Consider the following 16,071-nt stretch of genomic DNA (forward strand, 5'->3'; position numbering starts at 1 on the left):
GCCCTCTCTGTGCGTCTGTCTTAGTGGTGTGCACGCTTCCCCCTCTGGACCTCTGCAGTAACCCAGCAGTCCACCCCTCGGAGCTGGGGAGAGATAGGCCCTCCCACACAGACACATCCGTGTCCCACAAGGATTTTTGAATGATGCATGGGTGATGTACCTGCTCTCACACTCTCTCTCTCTCACACACACACACACACAGCAATGGAGACTACAGTGGACAGCAGCAACCTGGTGTGGTGTGGGCAAGAGACTGTGTTCTGCTGGACAGGACTGGTGTGAAACTGCAGCAGAAACAGACAAGACAAGAGGAAGAAACTGACTCGCTTTCCCAGTGTGTGTGTGTGTGTGATAGGAATCTGCAGCTCCCAACATGGCTCAAGCTGCCAAACAGTTAAAGAAAATCAAGGATGTGGAAGCTCACGCTCAAAGTGAGCAGGAAAAGAAAGAGGAGGAGAAGAGAAAGAGGAGAAACCGCTCCCGAGAGCGCAAGAGGAAGGTATGTGTGAGGGGGAGGAAGGTATGTGTGAGGGGGAGGAAGGAGGGAGGGAGAGGTGTCCCTGTGCATTGAGCATCCTGCTGGCCAAGCATTCCCCCTTATCCCCCCCCCCCCCCCTTCCCTCTGTCCATTCCTGCGGCAGCAACTTTTCAATGCTTTGCAGGAGACACAATGCAGTGTTGCCTGCCCTGCCTTTGCATAGGAGAGAGAGGTGAGGGCTCCAGCAGAGACTGAGCTGGGGACAGATTGCGCAATGCCTCTCCAGGCAGGGGAATAATGCAGGGGAGAGGTGACCAGTGTAGCAAGCCAGTGAGAGAGGAGGGGAGGCAAAGTCTCCGAGCAGGAAACCTAGTGGGCAATGAATCCCAGGTTGGGGGGGGGGGGGGGGGGGAAGCTCAAGAGGGAGAGATTATCACTAAAATCTAGTTGTCCTCCCAATCTCAGCGATTGGGGTCTGCTCTGTTGCTGCTGGATGTGTGTTTGCAATCTTGTGCTGAGTAGTAAAACTTCTGAGACTTTCCTCAGTACATCTCTAGCCCGAAACCACCTGGGATTGCACTCTGCGTTTGGTCTGTACCTCTCCAGGCAGGCACTGCCAACTTTCATTACACTCTGCCCGTCTCCTCTTCATCGAGGACGGTTCAAAACAAGTGACACTGCCTTACTGTCGGAGGACAGACATCACCCATTGCACCAAGGATCTAAGTGTTCAGTGATGGAGTGACAATTCTGTCCTTCGACATTTCTCCCTGGGTTTCTGGAGCTGAAGGGATGTGTGGCGTGAGAGGAGTGACCCTTTGCTGGGACTGAGATGCCCAGTTGCTGTGCGTCTCCTGCAGTGCCACACTCCCCTGTTCTCACAGCTCGCCGTGCCTCCTGCCCAAGTCACCCTCCCAGCTGGAATAGCCAGTCCCCTGCTCCCGAGGCGATGATCCTGTCTTTGTGCTGAACTCAGCTGACGTTTCGACTGCTTCACCTGACGTCAGGACGGCAGGGGTTAACATTGATACTTGCCACAACAAGGCTCAGCCCGAGGAATATGGGCGATGCCTCACCGATATGGAAATCCCATCCACTGGCACCCACATCATAGATCCATAGAATTCCCTACAGTGCAGAGGGAGGCCATTCGACCCATTGGGTCTGTACCGGCCCTCCGAAACAGCACTTTACACAGGCCCACTCCTCCCGCAACCCCTCCGAACCTTTGGACACTTGAGGGGCAATTGGTCATGGCCAATCCACCTAACCTGTACATCTTTGCAAACTTGAGGCACGTTAGCGTGGCCAATCCACCTAACCTGTACATCTTTGCAAACTTGAGGCAAATTAGCATGGCCAATCTACCTAACCTGCACATCTTTGCAAACTTGAGGCAAATTAGCATGGCCAATCTACCTAACCTGCACATCTTTGCAAACTTGAGGCAAATTAGCATGGCCAATCCACGTAACCTGTACATCTTTGCAAACTTGAGGCAAATTAGCATGGCCAATCTACCTAACCTGCACATCTTTGCAAACTTGAGGCAAATTAGCATGGCCAATCTACCTAACCTGTACATCTTTGCAAACTTGAGGCACGTTAGCGTGGCCAATCCACCTAACCTGCACATCTTTGCGAACTTGAGGCACGTTAGCGTGGCCAATCTACCTAACCTGTACATCTTTGCGAACTTGAGGCAAGCTAGCTTGGCCAAAACCCTGGTTTTTGGTCCTTTTTTGCCCGGTAAGCGGGTGACATGGTGGGAAGAGCCAGGTTAGTCGGTTTCTCCTCCGCTGTGGGATGTCTGCGGGGCACAACACCACACATAAATTGAATAATAAAGCCCCCACCAGATCTCCTCATGAAGGAGAACATGGCGGACCACGCCATGCTGACGGAGCAGGGTATGGAACTTATCATTGGAGAGTTCCAGAGGTACAGGCAGGAGTTGCGGGAAGACCCTGGCTGAGGCGGTTGAGGTGGCAGTAGTCCCCCCCCCCCCTGTGAAAGGAAAGGGTGGAGCAGCGATTGGAATCACTGGGCGTGATGACTCGGGAGGTGGAGAGGGGCGGTGTCGGACCACAGCGACCAGATAATGTCTCTTTTTTTTTTTAAGAGGCAGCAATGGTCATGTTGGCGGAGGCCTGTCAAGTCTTGAAGGCGAGGGAGGGGAGGAGGGGGGGGAGAAGCCGAGACCCGGGGATCCACCATGGGCAGTAACCGTCAATTTGGACAAGGAGTGAGTTTTAAAATGGCCGACGACCAAGTGAGACTGTAGCTGGGAGGGATGCCCCATAGGAATTTACCAGCATAACAGGGCTGATATGCCTAAACGTAGAGCTCAGTTTTACCAGGCCAAGATGGCGCACTTGAAGAGCAAAGTTCAGTTTGGGATGCTGTACCCGGTAAAGCTGTGCGTCATGGTTAAGGACAGAAACCATGACGTCAATATGCCTGAGGAGGTGAAAGAGTTGGGGGAGAATTGATGGTTCTGAGCAGTTGATGAGTTTATGGTTTGTATGTTTGAAGTTTTCCAGGTCCCTGTTTCTGTTCTTTATCATTTTTTGACTGGATTCCATGTTTCTTTTTTCGACGGGCGTTTGAGGTAGTTTGTCCCATTAAGGGGGGGGGGGGGGGGGGGGGGAGGGGGGAATGGGTTTGTTATTCCCGGTCCGTACCATTTTGGAGAGGGGGAAGTGGGGTCTGGCGTAATTTGGGCTTGTTCTGGGAGGGCTAACAATGTGGGGGAGGGGGTTGGTAGCCTGGGGGCAGGGGGTGGGGTGGTGTCTGTCTGCTTGGCGGGGCAGGCCCAGGTAGCATGTCTAACCCCAAGGGGTGGGGGCCCTGGGCTCGACCTGTCTCCACCCTCGCGTCCACATAATGGTAGCATGGCCCAGGTTTGCTAGGTTTTCTTTATTAAGAGGGGTGGGGGGGGGGAAGGATTTTCTTTGGAGTTGGGTGGGTTGGAGAACTGATGGTTGGAGCCAAGGGAGGGTGTATGGTGGATAGGGGTGAGGGAGGAGGGAGTATAATACTGGTGATGCAGATGTGTTTGTGGATGGATTTGGGTGAGGGCGGTGACGGCGGCCATTTTGGCTGGGCCTGGATCCGGAATCTCCTCACAAGGTGGGTAGGGCGGATCCTAACGAGGTGAGGGGGGGGGGGGGGTGCAGAGCTCTGAGACCCCTTGTCAAGATGGTCACATGGAACGTAAGGGAGTTAAAGGGTCCGGTTAAAAGACCCCGGGTCCTTGTAACAAGAGGGCGGACTTTACCCCAGCCAGTATTTGAAGGACCCTGAGGGGACGATGTGCGAATGGGGTTTGACGGGAGCGCCGATAAGTTATACGCTCCAAATTGGGATGACATTGACTTTGTGAAGAAGATATTGGCGGCCATTCCCCCATCTTGACTCTCATTGGTTGATCATGGGAGGGGGGAGATGTCAATTGTATATTGGATCCGATAATGGACAGGTTGTGTCCCAAGTCCTTTAGAACTCCAGGGACGGCGAAAGAGTTGGCAGTAATTTTGAAGCAGATGGCGGGATACGCAGGACTGACGACACTGCGGTAGTAATATCGGATCATGCGCCACGTTATGTGGACGTGAGGCAGGTGCGTTGGGGGTTAGACACGGCGCTCCTGGCAGACAAGGGGTTCTGTGAGAAGGTATCCCCAGCCATGGGAAACAATGTAGATTTCAATCAGAATGGGGAAATCTCGCCCTCTGTGTCCTGGGAAACACTGAAGGTGACTATCAGAGGGCCGGTAATCTCAGATAAGGCCCACAGGGACAAGGTTGGGAGGGTATGTAGGCACAGTTTGGTTGTTCTGTGACTCCATTCAGGAGGTGGACGGAGATCTGTTTGTGGATGGATTTGGATGAGGGAGGTGACGGCGGCCATTTTGGGTGGGTCCCCAATAGCAGCAGAGATGTGGAGGAACAGATTGGGAAACAGATTTTGGAAAGGTGCAGAAGTCACAGGGTAGTAGTCATGGGTGACTTCAGCTTCCCAAATATTGAGTGGGAACTCTTTAGATCAAATAGTTTGGATGGGGTGGTGTTTGTGCAGTGTGTCCAGGAAGCTTTTCTAACACAGTATGTAATTGTCCGACCAGAGGGGAGGCCATATTGTATTTTGTACTTGGTAATGAACCAGGGCAGGTGATAGATTTGTTAGTGGGGGAGCATTTTGGAGATAGTGACCACAATTCTGTGACTTTCACTTTAGTAATGGAGAGGGATAGGTGTGTGCAACAGGGCAAGGTTTACAATTGGGGGAAGGGTAAATACGATGCTGCCAGACAAGAACTCAAGTGCATAAGTTGGGAACATAGGCTGTCAGGGAAGGACACAATTGAAATGTGGAACTTGTTCAAGGAACAGATACTACGTGTCCTTGATATGTATGTCCCTGTCAGGCAGGGAAGAGATGGTCGAGTGAGGGAACCATGGTTGACAAGAGAGGTTGAATGTCTTGTTAAGAGGAACAAGAAGACTTGTGTAAGGCTGAGGAAACAAGGTTCAGACAGGGCGCTGGAGGGGGACAAGATAGCCAGGAGGGAACTGAAGAAAGGGATTAGGAGAGCTAAGAGAGGGCATGACAAATCTTTGGCGGGTAGGATCAAGGAAATCCCCAAGGCCTTTTACACATATGCAAGAAATATGAGAATTACTAGAGCGAGGGTAGGTCCGATTAAGGACAGTAGCGGGAGATTGTGTATCGAGTCTGAAGAGATAGGAGAGGTCTTGAACGAGTACTGTTCTTCAGTATTTATGAATGAGGGGGGCAATATTGTTGGAGAGGACAGTGTGAAACAGAATGGTAAGCTTGAGGAGATTTTTTTGGGAAGGAAGATGTGTTGGGCATTTTGAAAAACTTGAGGATAGACAAGTCCCCCGGGCCTGACGGGATATGTCCAAGGATTCTATGGGAAGCAAGAGATGAAATTGCCGAGCTGTTGGCAATGATCATTTCGTCTTCACTGTCAACAGGGGAAGTACCAGGGGATTGGAGAGTGGCGAATGTTGTGCCCCTGTTCAAAAATGGGAATAGGGATAACCCTGGGAATAACAGGCCAGTTAGTCTTACTTTGGTGGTAGGCAAAGTAATGGAAAGGGTACTGAGGGATAGGATTTCTGAGCATCTGGAAAGACACTGCTTGATTTGGGATAGTCAGCACGGATTTGTGAGGGGTAGGTCTTGCCTCAAGAGTCTTATTGAATTCTTTGAGGAGGTGACCAAGCATGTGGATGAAGGTAAAGGAGTGAATATAGTGTACATGGATTTTAGTAAGGCATTTGATAAGGTTCCCCATGGTAGGCTTATACAGAAAGTAAGGAGGCATGGGATAGTGGGAAACTTCGCCAGTTGGATAATGAACTGGCTAACCGATAGAAGACAGAGAGTGGTGGTGGATGGCAAATATTCAGCCTGGAGCCCAGTTATCAGTGGCGTACCACAGGGATCAGTTCTGGGTCCTCTGCTGTTTGTGATTTTCATTAATGACTTGGTTGAGGGAGGTCAGTAAATTTGAAAACTATACGAAGATTGGTGGAGTTGTGGATAGTGAGGAGGGCTGTTGTCGGCTTCAAAGAGACAAAGATAGCATGTAGAGCTGGGCTGAGAAGTGGCAGATGGAGTTTAACCCTGACAAGTGTGAGGTTGTCCATTTTGGAAGGACAAATATGAATGTGGAATACAGGGTTAACGGTAGGGTTCTTGGCAATGTAGAGGAGCAGAGAGATCTTAGGGTCTATGTTCATAGATCTTTGAAAGTTGCCACTCAAGTGGATAGAGCTGTGAAGAAGGCCTATGGTGTGCTAGCGTTCATTAGCAGAGGGATTGAGTTTTGGAGCCGTGAGGTGATGATGCAGCTGTACAAAACCTTGGTCAGGCTACATTTGGAGTACTGTGTGCAGTTCTGGTCACCTCATTTTAGGAAGGATGTGGAAGCTTTGGAAAAGGTGCAAAGGAGATTTACCAGGATGTTGCCTGGAATGGAGAGTAGCTCTTACGAGGAAAGGTTGAGGGTGCTAGGCCTTTTCTCATTAGAACGGAGAAGGATGAGGGGAGACTTGATGGAGGTTTATAAGATGATCAGGGGAATAGATAGAGTAGACAGTCAGAGACTTTTTCCCTGGGTGGAACAAACCATTACAAGGGGACAAAATTAATGGTGGAAGATATAGGGGGGGATGTCAGAGGTAGGTTCTTTACCCAGAGAGTAGTGGGGGCATGGAATGCACTGCCTGTGGAAGTAGTTGAGTCGGAAACATTAAGGAACTTCAAGCGGCTATTAGATAGGTACATGGATGATGGGAGAATAATGGGGTGTAGATTAATTTGTTCTTAATCTAGGACAAAAGTTTGGCACAACATCGTGGGCCGAAGGGCCTGTTCTGTGCTGTATTTCTCGATATTCTGTATCGTGCATATACATCTGTCTAACATGAACTTAACTAGAGTTTAACCCCCAGACACAAAATATGAAATCAACCCTTCTCAAAACTATTCCTTATTTCAAATGTTTCACAACATAAATTCAAACGACCTATGTTTTCCTGACAAATGGAACAATCACAATTTATTTAGGCTTCACGCCAGGAATACAGAGAAAGATGTTTGCTTCCAGCAGCTCGCTCTTCCTATTGAGAACGAACACCTTGGTTTTTGATTCCGCAAGGTTTGATTCTTGAGCTTTTCTCTGAGAATAGTAAGGGATGGATGTGACATGATGTGACATAATGCCGGTGTGCAAGTGAGATGAATTGGACATTCTGAATTCTCCCTCAGTGTACCCGAACAGGCTCCGGAATGTGGCGACGAGGGGATTTTCACAGTAACTTCATTGCAGCGTTAATGTAAACCTACTTGTGACAATAATAAAGATTATTATTATTATAAGCTGTCGCCCACCCCCCCCCCCCCCAGCTGCCCTTGAATGGTTGGCGCATTGACCAGGCAGCGAGATCTCTTACTTGGCACGACAGCCAGGCAATGACGAACCATGCAGTCAGCACTGCTGCCTCACAGCGCCAGGGTCCCAGGTTCAATTCCGGCTTGGGTCACTGTCTGTGCGGAGTCTGCACTTCCTCCCCGGGTCTGCGTGGGTTTCCTCCGGGTGCTCCGGTTTCCTCCCATGGTCCAAGGATGAGCGGGTTAGGTGAAAATTGCCCTCAGTGACCAGGGTCGTGCAGGTCAGATCACGGGGGGGTTCCAGGGATTGGGCGGGGTGAGATGGGTGAGTGGCCATGGGGTAGGGTGCTCTTTCAAAAAGGCCGGTGCAGACCGGATGGGCCGAATGGCCTCCTCCTTCTCCACTGGAGGGATTCTAGGCCAGGAAAGGGCTGGACTTGGGACCTGATGGTTGCTGGGAAAAGCAACACTGTAAATCCAGCAAAGTGTTGACATGTGAGACACGAGTAAATTATGAAAACCGGAATCCTGAACAGTTTAACCGACACTGGCGATGACACTCCTGTCTAAATAAGGTGACATTCTTTCCATTTAAGCATCTAAATCTTTGAATGCCGTGCACTTTATTCTGTCTGTGCTGCCCCTCGATTCAATTACTGCCTTGTCATGTTTCCCAGGGAGCCTCTCTCCAGTGTGTCTACATATTTAACGCATTCAACAGCAGGCGGTTGGAAATATCTGCTGCTGGGAAATTACCCTTTTGTTTTTTTCCCAGTACGTTTCTCCGAGGTAAAGACTGCTTTAGAAGAGGTATCAATATCTTGTAAGGCATTGAACCCGGCTTTACTGTCGGAGCTCCAATCCCGGCGGAGAAACAGGTGAGGTTGAGGGCAGAGCATTTTTTCGCAGGTTAATGCTGGATCTGCTGCTTTGGGGAGCTGGAGAGGGGTTTTCAGGGTCGAATGTGTGTCAACAACAAAAAATCTTTCAGCTACAGGGATATTGGGGATACCAGCTGTAGCCCTATAGATAATGTCCAGTGTCACATCAGTCTCACATTTCAGCCTCCACAAAACCCATCACATTGGCACAAATCACAAGGTCAGACAGGCAGAGGAGGTGGCAATCACAGACGGACAGCAGTATTCGCTGGGAATTTGGAGAGCAGTTCACAGCCAACCTGCAGATTGAATGTTGCGGGCAGAACAGATTTAAAAAAAGGATATTAATTCGAGTACCCAATTAGAAAAGTACAGCACAGAACAATTCTTTTTTTTTCCAATTAAGGGACAATTCAGCGTGGCCAATTCCACCTACCCTGCACATCCTTTTGGGTTGTGGGGGGGGGGGGGGGGGGTGAGAGACCCACGGCGAGAAGGTGCAAACTCCACACGGACAGTGACTCAGAGCCGGGATCGAACCACGCCTCCTCGGCGCCGTGAGGCAGCAGCGCTAACTGCAGTGCCCCCGTGCCCGCCCTCGCCAGAACTGATACGGACTTGACGTTCAGCTGGGGCGACACCGATCACCGGGTCACGGCATCGTCTGTGGAGAGATGAATAAGAGTTGGCGTTGCAGGTCTTTGGCGTGACAGGTTACCTCTGTCCGCCTCTCCGCAGGCGCTGCCTGACTCGCTGGCTGTTTCCGGAGGGTTCTGTCCTTTGCCGGGTGGCACCCCGATGATAATGTGCATATTGTGACTGCAGTATTCACGCTGAGCCAATGTGCTGTGTGCCAGCCCTGCTGGTACTGTGAATACAGAGTAGGGGCGGCAATGTGCTGTATGCCAGCCCTGCTGGTACTGTGAATACAGAGTAGGGGCAGCAATGTGCTGTGTGCCAGCCCTGCTGGTACTGTGAATACAGAGTAGGGGCGGCTGTAATCTGCTTCCCTCGGACCCATTCCCCTCAACACGACTCAGCAAATTCACAACGTCGGGGAGACTTTCACTGTCTGTGTTAACGTGCAGTCATTCACAGGGTGGGGGCTCAGGGTGGGTGGAGGGGGGTCAGTGTGGGTGGAGGGGGGGGTCAGTGTGGGTGGAGGGGGGGGTCAGGGTGGGTGAGGGGGGGTCAGGGTGGGTGAGGGGGGGTCAGGGTGGGTGAGGGGGGGTCAGGGGTGGGTGAGGGGGGGGTCAGGGTGGGTGAGGGGGGTCAGTGTGGGTGTGGGGGGGTCAGTGTGGGTGAGGGGGGGTCAGTGTGGGTGAGGGGGGGTCAGTGTGGGTGGGGGGAGGTCAGTGTGGGTGAGGGGGGGTCGGTGTGGGTGAGGGGGGGTTCAGTGTGGGTGTGTTGGGGGGTTCAGTGTGGGTGTGTTGGGGGGGTCAGTGTGGGTGTGTTGGGGGGGTCAGTGTGGGTGTTGGGGGGTCAGTGTGGGTTGTTGGGGGGGTCAGTGTGGGTGAGGGGGGGGTCAGTGTGGGTGAGGGGGGGTCAGTGTGGGTGAAGGGGGGTCAGTGTGGGTGGGGGGGTCAGTGTGGGTGGGGGGTCAGTGTGGGTGAGGGGGGGTCAGTGTGGGGGGAGGGGGGTTCAGTGTGTGTGAGGGGGGGGGTCAGTGTGGTTAGGGGGGGGTCATGTGGGGGGGGGGGGGTCAGTGTGGGTGAGGGGGGTCAGTGTGGGTGAGGGGCGGTCAGTGTGGGTGAGGGGGGTCAGTGTGGGTGGAGGGGGTCGTGTGGGGAGGGGGGTCAGTGTGGGTGGAGGGGGGTCGTGTGGGTGGGTTGTCAGTGTGTGGAGGGGGGTCAGTGTGGGTGGAGGGGGTCAGTGTGTGGTGGAGGGGTCAGTGTGGGTGGAGGGGGGTCAGTGTGGGTGGAGGGGGGTCAGTGGGGGTGGAGGGGGGGTCAGTGTGGGTGGAGGGGGGTCAGTGTGGGTGGAGGGGGGGTCAGTGTGGGTGGAGGGGGGGGGGGTCAGTGTGGTGGAGGGGGGGCAGTGTGGGTGGGGGGGGGTCAGTGTGGGTGGAGGGGGGGTTCAGTGTGGTGGAGGGGGGGTTCAGTGTGGGTGGAGGGGGGTCAGTGTGGGTGGAGGGGGGGTTCAGTGTGGGTGGGAGGGGGGGTCAGTGTGGGTGGGAGGGGGGGTCAGTGTGCGGTGGGGGGGTCAGTGTGGGTGTGTTGGGGGGGTCAGTGTGGGTGGGTGGGGGGGTCAGTGTGGGTGGGGGGGGGGGTCAGTGTGGGTGGGGGGGGGGGTCAGTGTGGGTGGGGTGGGGGTCAGTGTGGGTGGGTGGGGGGGGGTCAGTGTGGGTGGGGGGGGGGGTTAGTGTGGGTGGGTGTGGGGGGGTCAGTGTGGGTGGGGGGGGTCAGTGTGGTGTGGGGGGGTCAGTGTGGGTGGGGGGGGCAGGTTGTGGGGTGTCATGTGGTGAGGGGGTCAGGTGGGTGGGGGGGTCAGTGTGTGTGAGGTGGGGTCAGTGTGTGGGGGGGTCAGTGTGTGAGGGGGGGTCAGTGTGTGAGGGGGGGTCAGTGTGTGGGGGGGGTCAGTGGTGAGGGGGGGTCAGTGTGTGAGGGGGGTCAGTGTGTGAGGGGGGTCAGTGTGTGAGGGGGGTCAGTGTGTGAGGGGGTCAGTGTGTGAGGGGGGTTCAGTGTGTGAGGGGGTCAGTGTGTGAGGGGGGGTCAGTGTGTGAGGGGGGTCAGTGTGTGAGGGGGGGTCAGTGTGTGAGGGGGGTCAGTGTGTGAGGGGGGTCAGTGTGTGAGGGGGGTCAGTGTGTGAGGGGGGGTCAGTGTGTGATGGGGGGTCAGTGTGTGAGGGGGTCAGTGTGTGAGGGGGGTCAGTGTGTGAGGGGGTCAGTGTGTGAGGGGGGTCCAGTGTGTGAGGGGGGGTCAGTGTGTGAGGGGGGTCAGTGTGTGAGGGGGGGTCAGTGTGTGAGGGGGGTCAGTGTGTGCTGGGGGGGTCAGTGTGTGAGGGGGGGTCAGTGTGTGAGGGGGGGGTCATGTGATGAGGGGGTCAGGTGTGAGGGGGGGTCAGGTGTGAGGGGGGTCAGTGTGTGAGGGGGGTCAGTGTTGTGAGGGGGGTCAGGTGTGAGGGGGGTCCAGTGTGTGAGGGGGGGTCAGTGTGTGAGGGGGGGTCAGTGGTGAGGGGGGTCAGTGTGTGAGGGGGGTTCAGTGTGTGAGGGGGGTCAGTGTGTGAGGGGGGTCAGTGTGTGAGGGGGGGTCAGCTGTGTGAGGGGGGGTCAGTGTGTGAGGGGGGTTCAGTGTGTGAGGGGGGTCAGTGTTGTGAGGGGGGGTCAGTGTGTGAGGGGGGTCAGTGTGTGAGGGGGGTGGTCAGTGTGTGGGGGGTCAGTGTGTGCGAGGGGGGTCAGTGTGTGAGGGGGGTTCAGTTGTGTGAGGGGGGTCAGTGTGTGAGGGGGGTCAGTGTGTGAGGGGGGTCAGTGTGTGAGGGGGGGTCAGTGTGTGAGGGGGGGTCAGTGTGTGAGGGGGGGTCAGTGTGTGAGGGGGGTCAGTGTGTGAGGGGGGTCAGTGTGTGAGGGGGGGTCAGTGTGTGAGGGGGGGTCAGTGTGTGAGGGGGGTCAGTGTGTGAGGGGGGGTCAGTGTGTGAGGGGGGGTCAGTGTGTGAGGGGGGGTCAGTGTGTGAGGGGGGGTCAGTGTGTGAGGGGGGGTCAGTGTGTGAGGGGGGGTCAGTGTGTGAGGGGGTCAGTGTGTGAGGGGGGGGTCAGTGTGTGAGGGGGGGGTCAGTGTGTGAGGGGGGTCAGTGTGTGAGGGGGGTCAGTGTGTGAGGGGGGGTCAGTGTGTGAGGGGGGTCAGTGTGTGAGGGGGGGTCAGTGTGTGAGGGGGGTCAGTGTGTGAGGGGGGGTCAGTGTGTGAGGGGGGTCAGTGTGTGAGGGGGGGTCCAGTGTGGGTGAGGGGGGGTCAGTGTGGGTGAGGGGGGGTCAGTGTGGGTGAGGGGGGGTCAGTGTGGGTGAGGGGGGGTCAGTGTGGTGAGGGGGGGTCAGTGTGGGTGAGGGGGGGTCAGTGTGAGGGGGGTCAGTGTGGGTGAGGGGGGGGTCAGTGTGGGTGTATTGACGCTGGGTGGGGTCAGGGTGTGTGACGCTGGGTGGGGTCAGGATGGGGTCAGTGTGGGTGTATTGACGCTGGCAAGTCCCCACTGAAACCGGTTTGGAAATGGTCCAGAGTGCCTGAGACCCAGAACGTGTCTGTTTTTGTGGGAAAGAGGGCTGGAATATAGAGTCTCATTGTGGGCTTCAGTTTAACGCAAGGCCTCCTTTGGAATAGCGCTTTGTCCGTCTTCGTTTTTGGCACACGGACCTGTGATGTGGGTTCTACGTCCCACTCCAGGGTTTGAGCTCCAAAATCGAGGGCGACACTCGCTGAGGGAGTGCTGCACTGTGAGAGCTGCACTCTCCGCGTGCTCCAGTCGGTGTGAAATGTACCCCTTTCGAAATTATCCTCGCTGCCTTTGCAGATCGTGGATGTCCAATCCATACCACAATTTTTAAAGAGTCCGCTCGCCGACACAGCGGTGTTTGCGGGATCTTGCTGTGCCCAGATTGGCTGACTTCACTGCCAAAGCGCTTTCGTTAATTAGGAAGTGAATTGTGATGACAGCCGGTTGTCAAAAGAATCACTTTTTACAAAGGCAGGCTGTCCATCATCTGACTGCATTTAAGTGAGAGCTCGATTGTTGGAGGTGTTGCTTTTCAATGGAAGAAATCTCTGATGGGTGTCAGATAACATCTTGCTCCCTGTGAAGAAGAGCTGGGGGAGGAGTTCTGAGCAAATAACACGAGGAAAAGGGTTCAGCTGGTCGTTGATCTCGGTGCTGTTGGTACGACATACCTGCGTGTAAATTGGCAGCAGTGTTTCTTCAGGTTGTGAAATGCTCCATATCAAACCAGCATGATATGGTCCAGAGCAGGAGGCCATTCAGCCTGTCACTCCTGTGCTTGCTCTCTTTGTGGTAGAGCCGTTCAATTAATCCCACCCCCTTCCAGTTAATTTCCCTCAGCCCTACGAATATTTGGCCTTCACTTATTCATCCAGTTTACGTTGCAGCAGAATCCGATATTCTTTACAGATAATTCCAGATGGCACGGGCTCGCTGTGTTTATGGGGGTGCAAGGGGAGTGGGGGTGCAACATAGCCCTTTCTGGTTCTTTTCCAAATCACCTCGACCTCTGTCTCCACTGAATACCGGCTCTTCTGCCACTGGGAACATTGAACCTTTCTTGTTTTATATTCACTCTGTCGCCACCCTCACAGGAGAACCATGAGGTTCACTGGTTGCTGTTGGGCAGGGTTATTGAGTCGCTGAGAATTAGAAAGACTTCAAAAGGGGCTACGTAGATTTATGAAAGAAATGCAAGCACTGGGTAAATAGCTGGAGCTTGATTTCACCTCCGACTGTATGTGCAGCTTAACTTTTGATAATATTTTAAAACTTAAACTAAATTATGTCGCTTGATGGAGTGAAGGGGTTTTAGTTGTTCGCCTGGAATGAGATTTTTCTCCTCTTCATGTTTGACTCAGTCAATTAATGCCTGGGGAACTCGGTCCAACGATTTGCACATCCTGCTCTACGTGGGAAACCCTCGGCGCTCCTGGATGGTCATGTGTGCGGGAGATGCCTCCGGTCAGATCAAATCGAGCTCCGGGCTGGCAGCTGGGGCCGCTACGGGTGCATTGCGTCCGTGGGTGGCACGTTTCAGGAATTGGTCACCCCGCAGCTTAAGGAGGTAGCGAGGGAATCCTTGGCGTGCAAACCGCTTTGCGGCTTTGGAAACAGTGCGAGTGACTGCTCCTCTGAGCAAGACAACAGAGCCGAGACCATGGCACTATGGGTGGTCCATCTGCTTCCGGGGGGGGAGAGGGGGCTGAGGGAAGGGCGTGCGGAAGAACAATAGTGGTCGGAGGATTTGTTAGGAAGGAGAGGTAGACAGGCCCCTCTGTGGCTGTAGACGTGACTCCAGGGACGGTGCGTTGCTTCCTGGGCACCGGGGTCAAGGATGTCACGGAACGACTGCAGGGCACTCCGAAGGGGGGAGGGTGAAAAAAATGAAAATCGCTTATTGTCACGAGTAGGCTTCAATGAAGTTACTGTGAAAAGCCCCTAGTCGCCACATTCCGGCGCCTGTCCGGGGAGGCTGGTACGGGAATCGAACCGTGCTGCTGGCCTGCTTGGTCTGCTTTAAAAGCTAGCGATTTAGCTCAGTGAGCTAAACCAGCCCCTGTGAGCATCCAGGGTGAGCATCCAGCGATCGTGGGTCCGGTTGGGACCAGAAGGAAGAAAGGGAGATGGGGGGTCCTACAAGCAGATTTCAAAGAGCTGGGGAGAAAATTGAAAAGCCGGACTCAAAATTGGATGATGAGTATGGGAACGGAAAACTGGAGCAGCTGATTGGGAGGCTGGAGAGGTGATGCGGGTGGGGGGGGGGGGGGGGGGGGGGACCTGGGGGAATTCTTGACTCTTGAGAAGGTTAAGTTTGAACTGAGGGGAAGGATGGAGGGGTTCTACAATTCATGGGCACTTTCAAGAACTGGTTAACATTGAACATTAGTTGGGGGGGGTGGGGGTGGGATGGTTGGGGGGCAGAGGGTCTGTATGTGTAATTAGTGACTATGGGTGATCCCTGATTCCTTTTTGTCATTTGTTTGTGTGAACATGCGGCTAATGTTTGGGGTTTGGTGGGAGGATCGGATCGTTGTTATTGATAAGGGGATTGACATATTTGTTACTGATTATTGTTTATTGTTGGTGGGTGTAAATTTGGGAGAAAATGTGAAAACGGAGGAGAATAAAAAATATTTAAAAAAAAAAAAAGAAGTCAGTAAACCAGTTCTACCTCAATATGAACCCCTCCTCCACCGCTCGAATGGAAAATTACATTTTTTCCAAATGCAGGAACTGTGCCAAATTGCTCACCCATTTCCCGCCAACATCACCAAATCTGTCTGTGGGCTGTCAGGGAGTCGGCCTGTTTCTTCCCCCCCCCCCCCTCCCCCCCCCAGCGCTCCGCCTTCCGTTTCCATTACGAGATGCAAGGTATTCACTGAGGCCTTGAATCCGCAGTCCAAGACGAGATGTTGAGGGAGGCGGTATCGGGGGCAGCAATTTCCCAATCCTCTCTGGCCACAGGTAAGTTACCAGAGGACTGGAGGACAGCTAACATTGACCCAGATGCTTAAAAAGGGGAGTAGAAGGGAAAATATGGCGGGTAGTACCGGTGGGAGAGGAGCGGGCTTGTGCAATATGTTATGATTGAAGTATTGAAAGTACATGGATGTTTGCACATTTTTGCCTTTTTTGCTTCCTTTCTGATGATGTCTGTAACTGTTTATAAAGCCAAAAACTACCTCAATAAAATTGTTTATTAAAAAAAAGGGGAGTAGAGATAGACGCAGTCGGACCCCAAACAGACAGGTCAGATATGTCATCAAATTTCAGAAATGTGCAGAAATAATCAAACAACAATAGTCGGGGATTTTAACCACCCAAATATTAATTGGGACAGTTTTCATCCGCAAGTTCGTGTCATTAGAATGTCGCTTTAAGAAACGTTTGGCTGCTTATGTTGCTGAAGTGATGTCAGAGTGTGGGTGGAGCTGAGCTCGGGCTCTGTTTTATAGTTTCACTTTGAGAAAAAGCTTGGGTGTGTCTGTGTTTTTGGTTTCATTTTTCAATGTGTTGCAGCTGAAGTCAGAAAAGCAGCTGTACTGCTGTTATCTCTGCCATCCAATGTCTCTTAATCATTTG

At 53.5% G+C, this 16,071-nt stretch overlaps 1 protein-coding gene across 1 annotated transcript in view; it reads left to right on the plus strand.

Annotated features, from left to right (window-relative positions):
- Positions 1-373: 373 nt before the first annotated feature.
- The window catches only part of LOC119957547 (ankyrin-1-like), a 299,752-nt gene continuing 284,054 nt past the window's right edge, over positions 374-16,071 (plus strand). The window contains exon 1 of the mRNA XM_038785694.1: positions 374-499. Within this exon, the coding sequence (XP_038641622.1) occupies positions 374-499 (126 nt within the window). The remainder of the gene's footprint in view (positions 500-16,071) is intronic.

Source organism: Scyliorhinus canicula, chromosome 26 (genome assembly GCF_902713615.1).
Source record: "Scyliorhinus canicula chromosome 26, sScyCan1.1, whole genome shotgun sequence".
Classification (NCBI taxonomy): domain Eukaryota; kingdom Metazoa; phylum Chordata; class Chondrichthyes; order Carcharhiniformes; family Scyliorhinidae; genus Scyliorhinus; species Scyliorhinus canicula.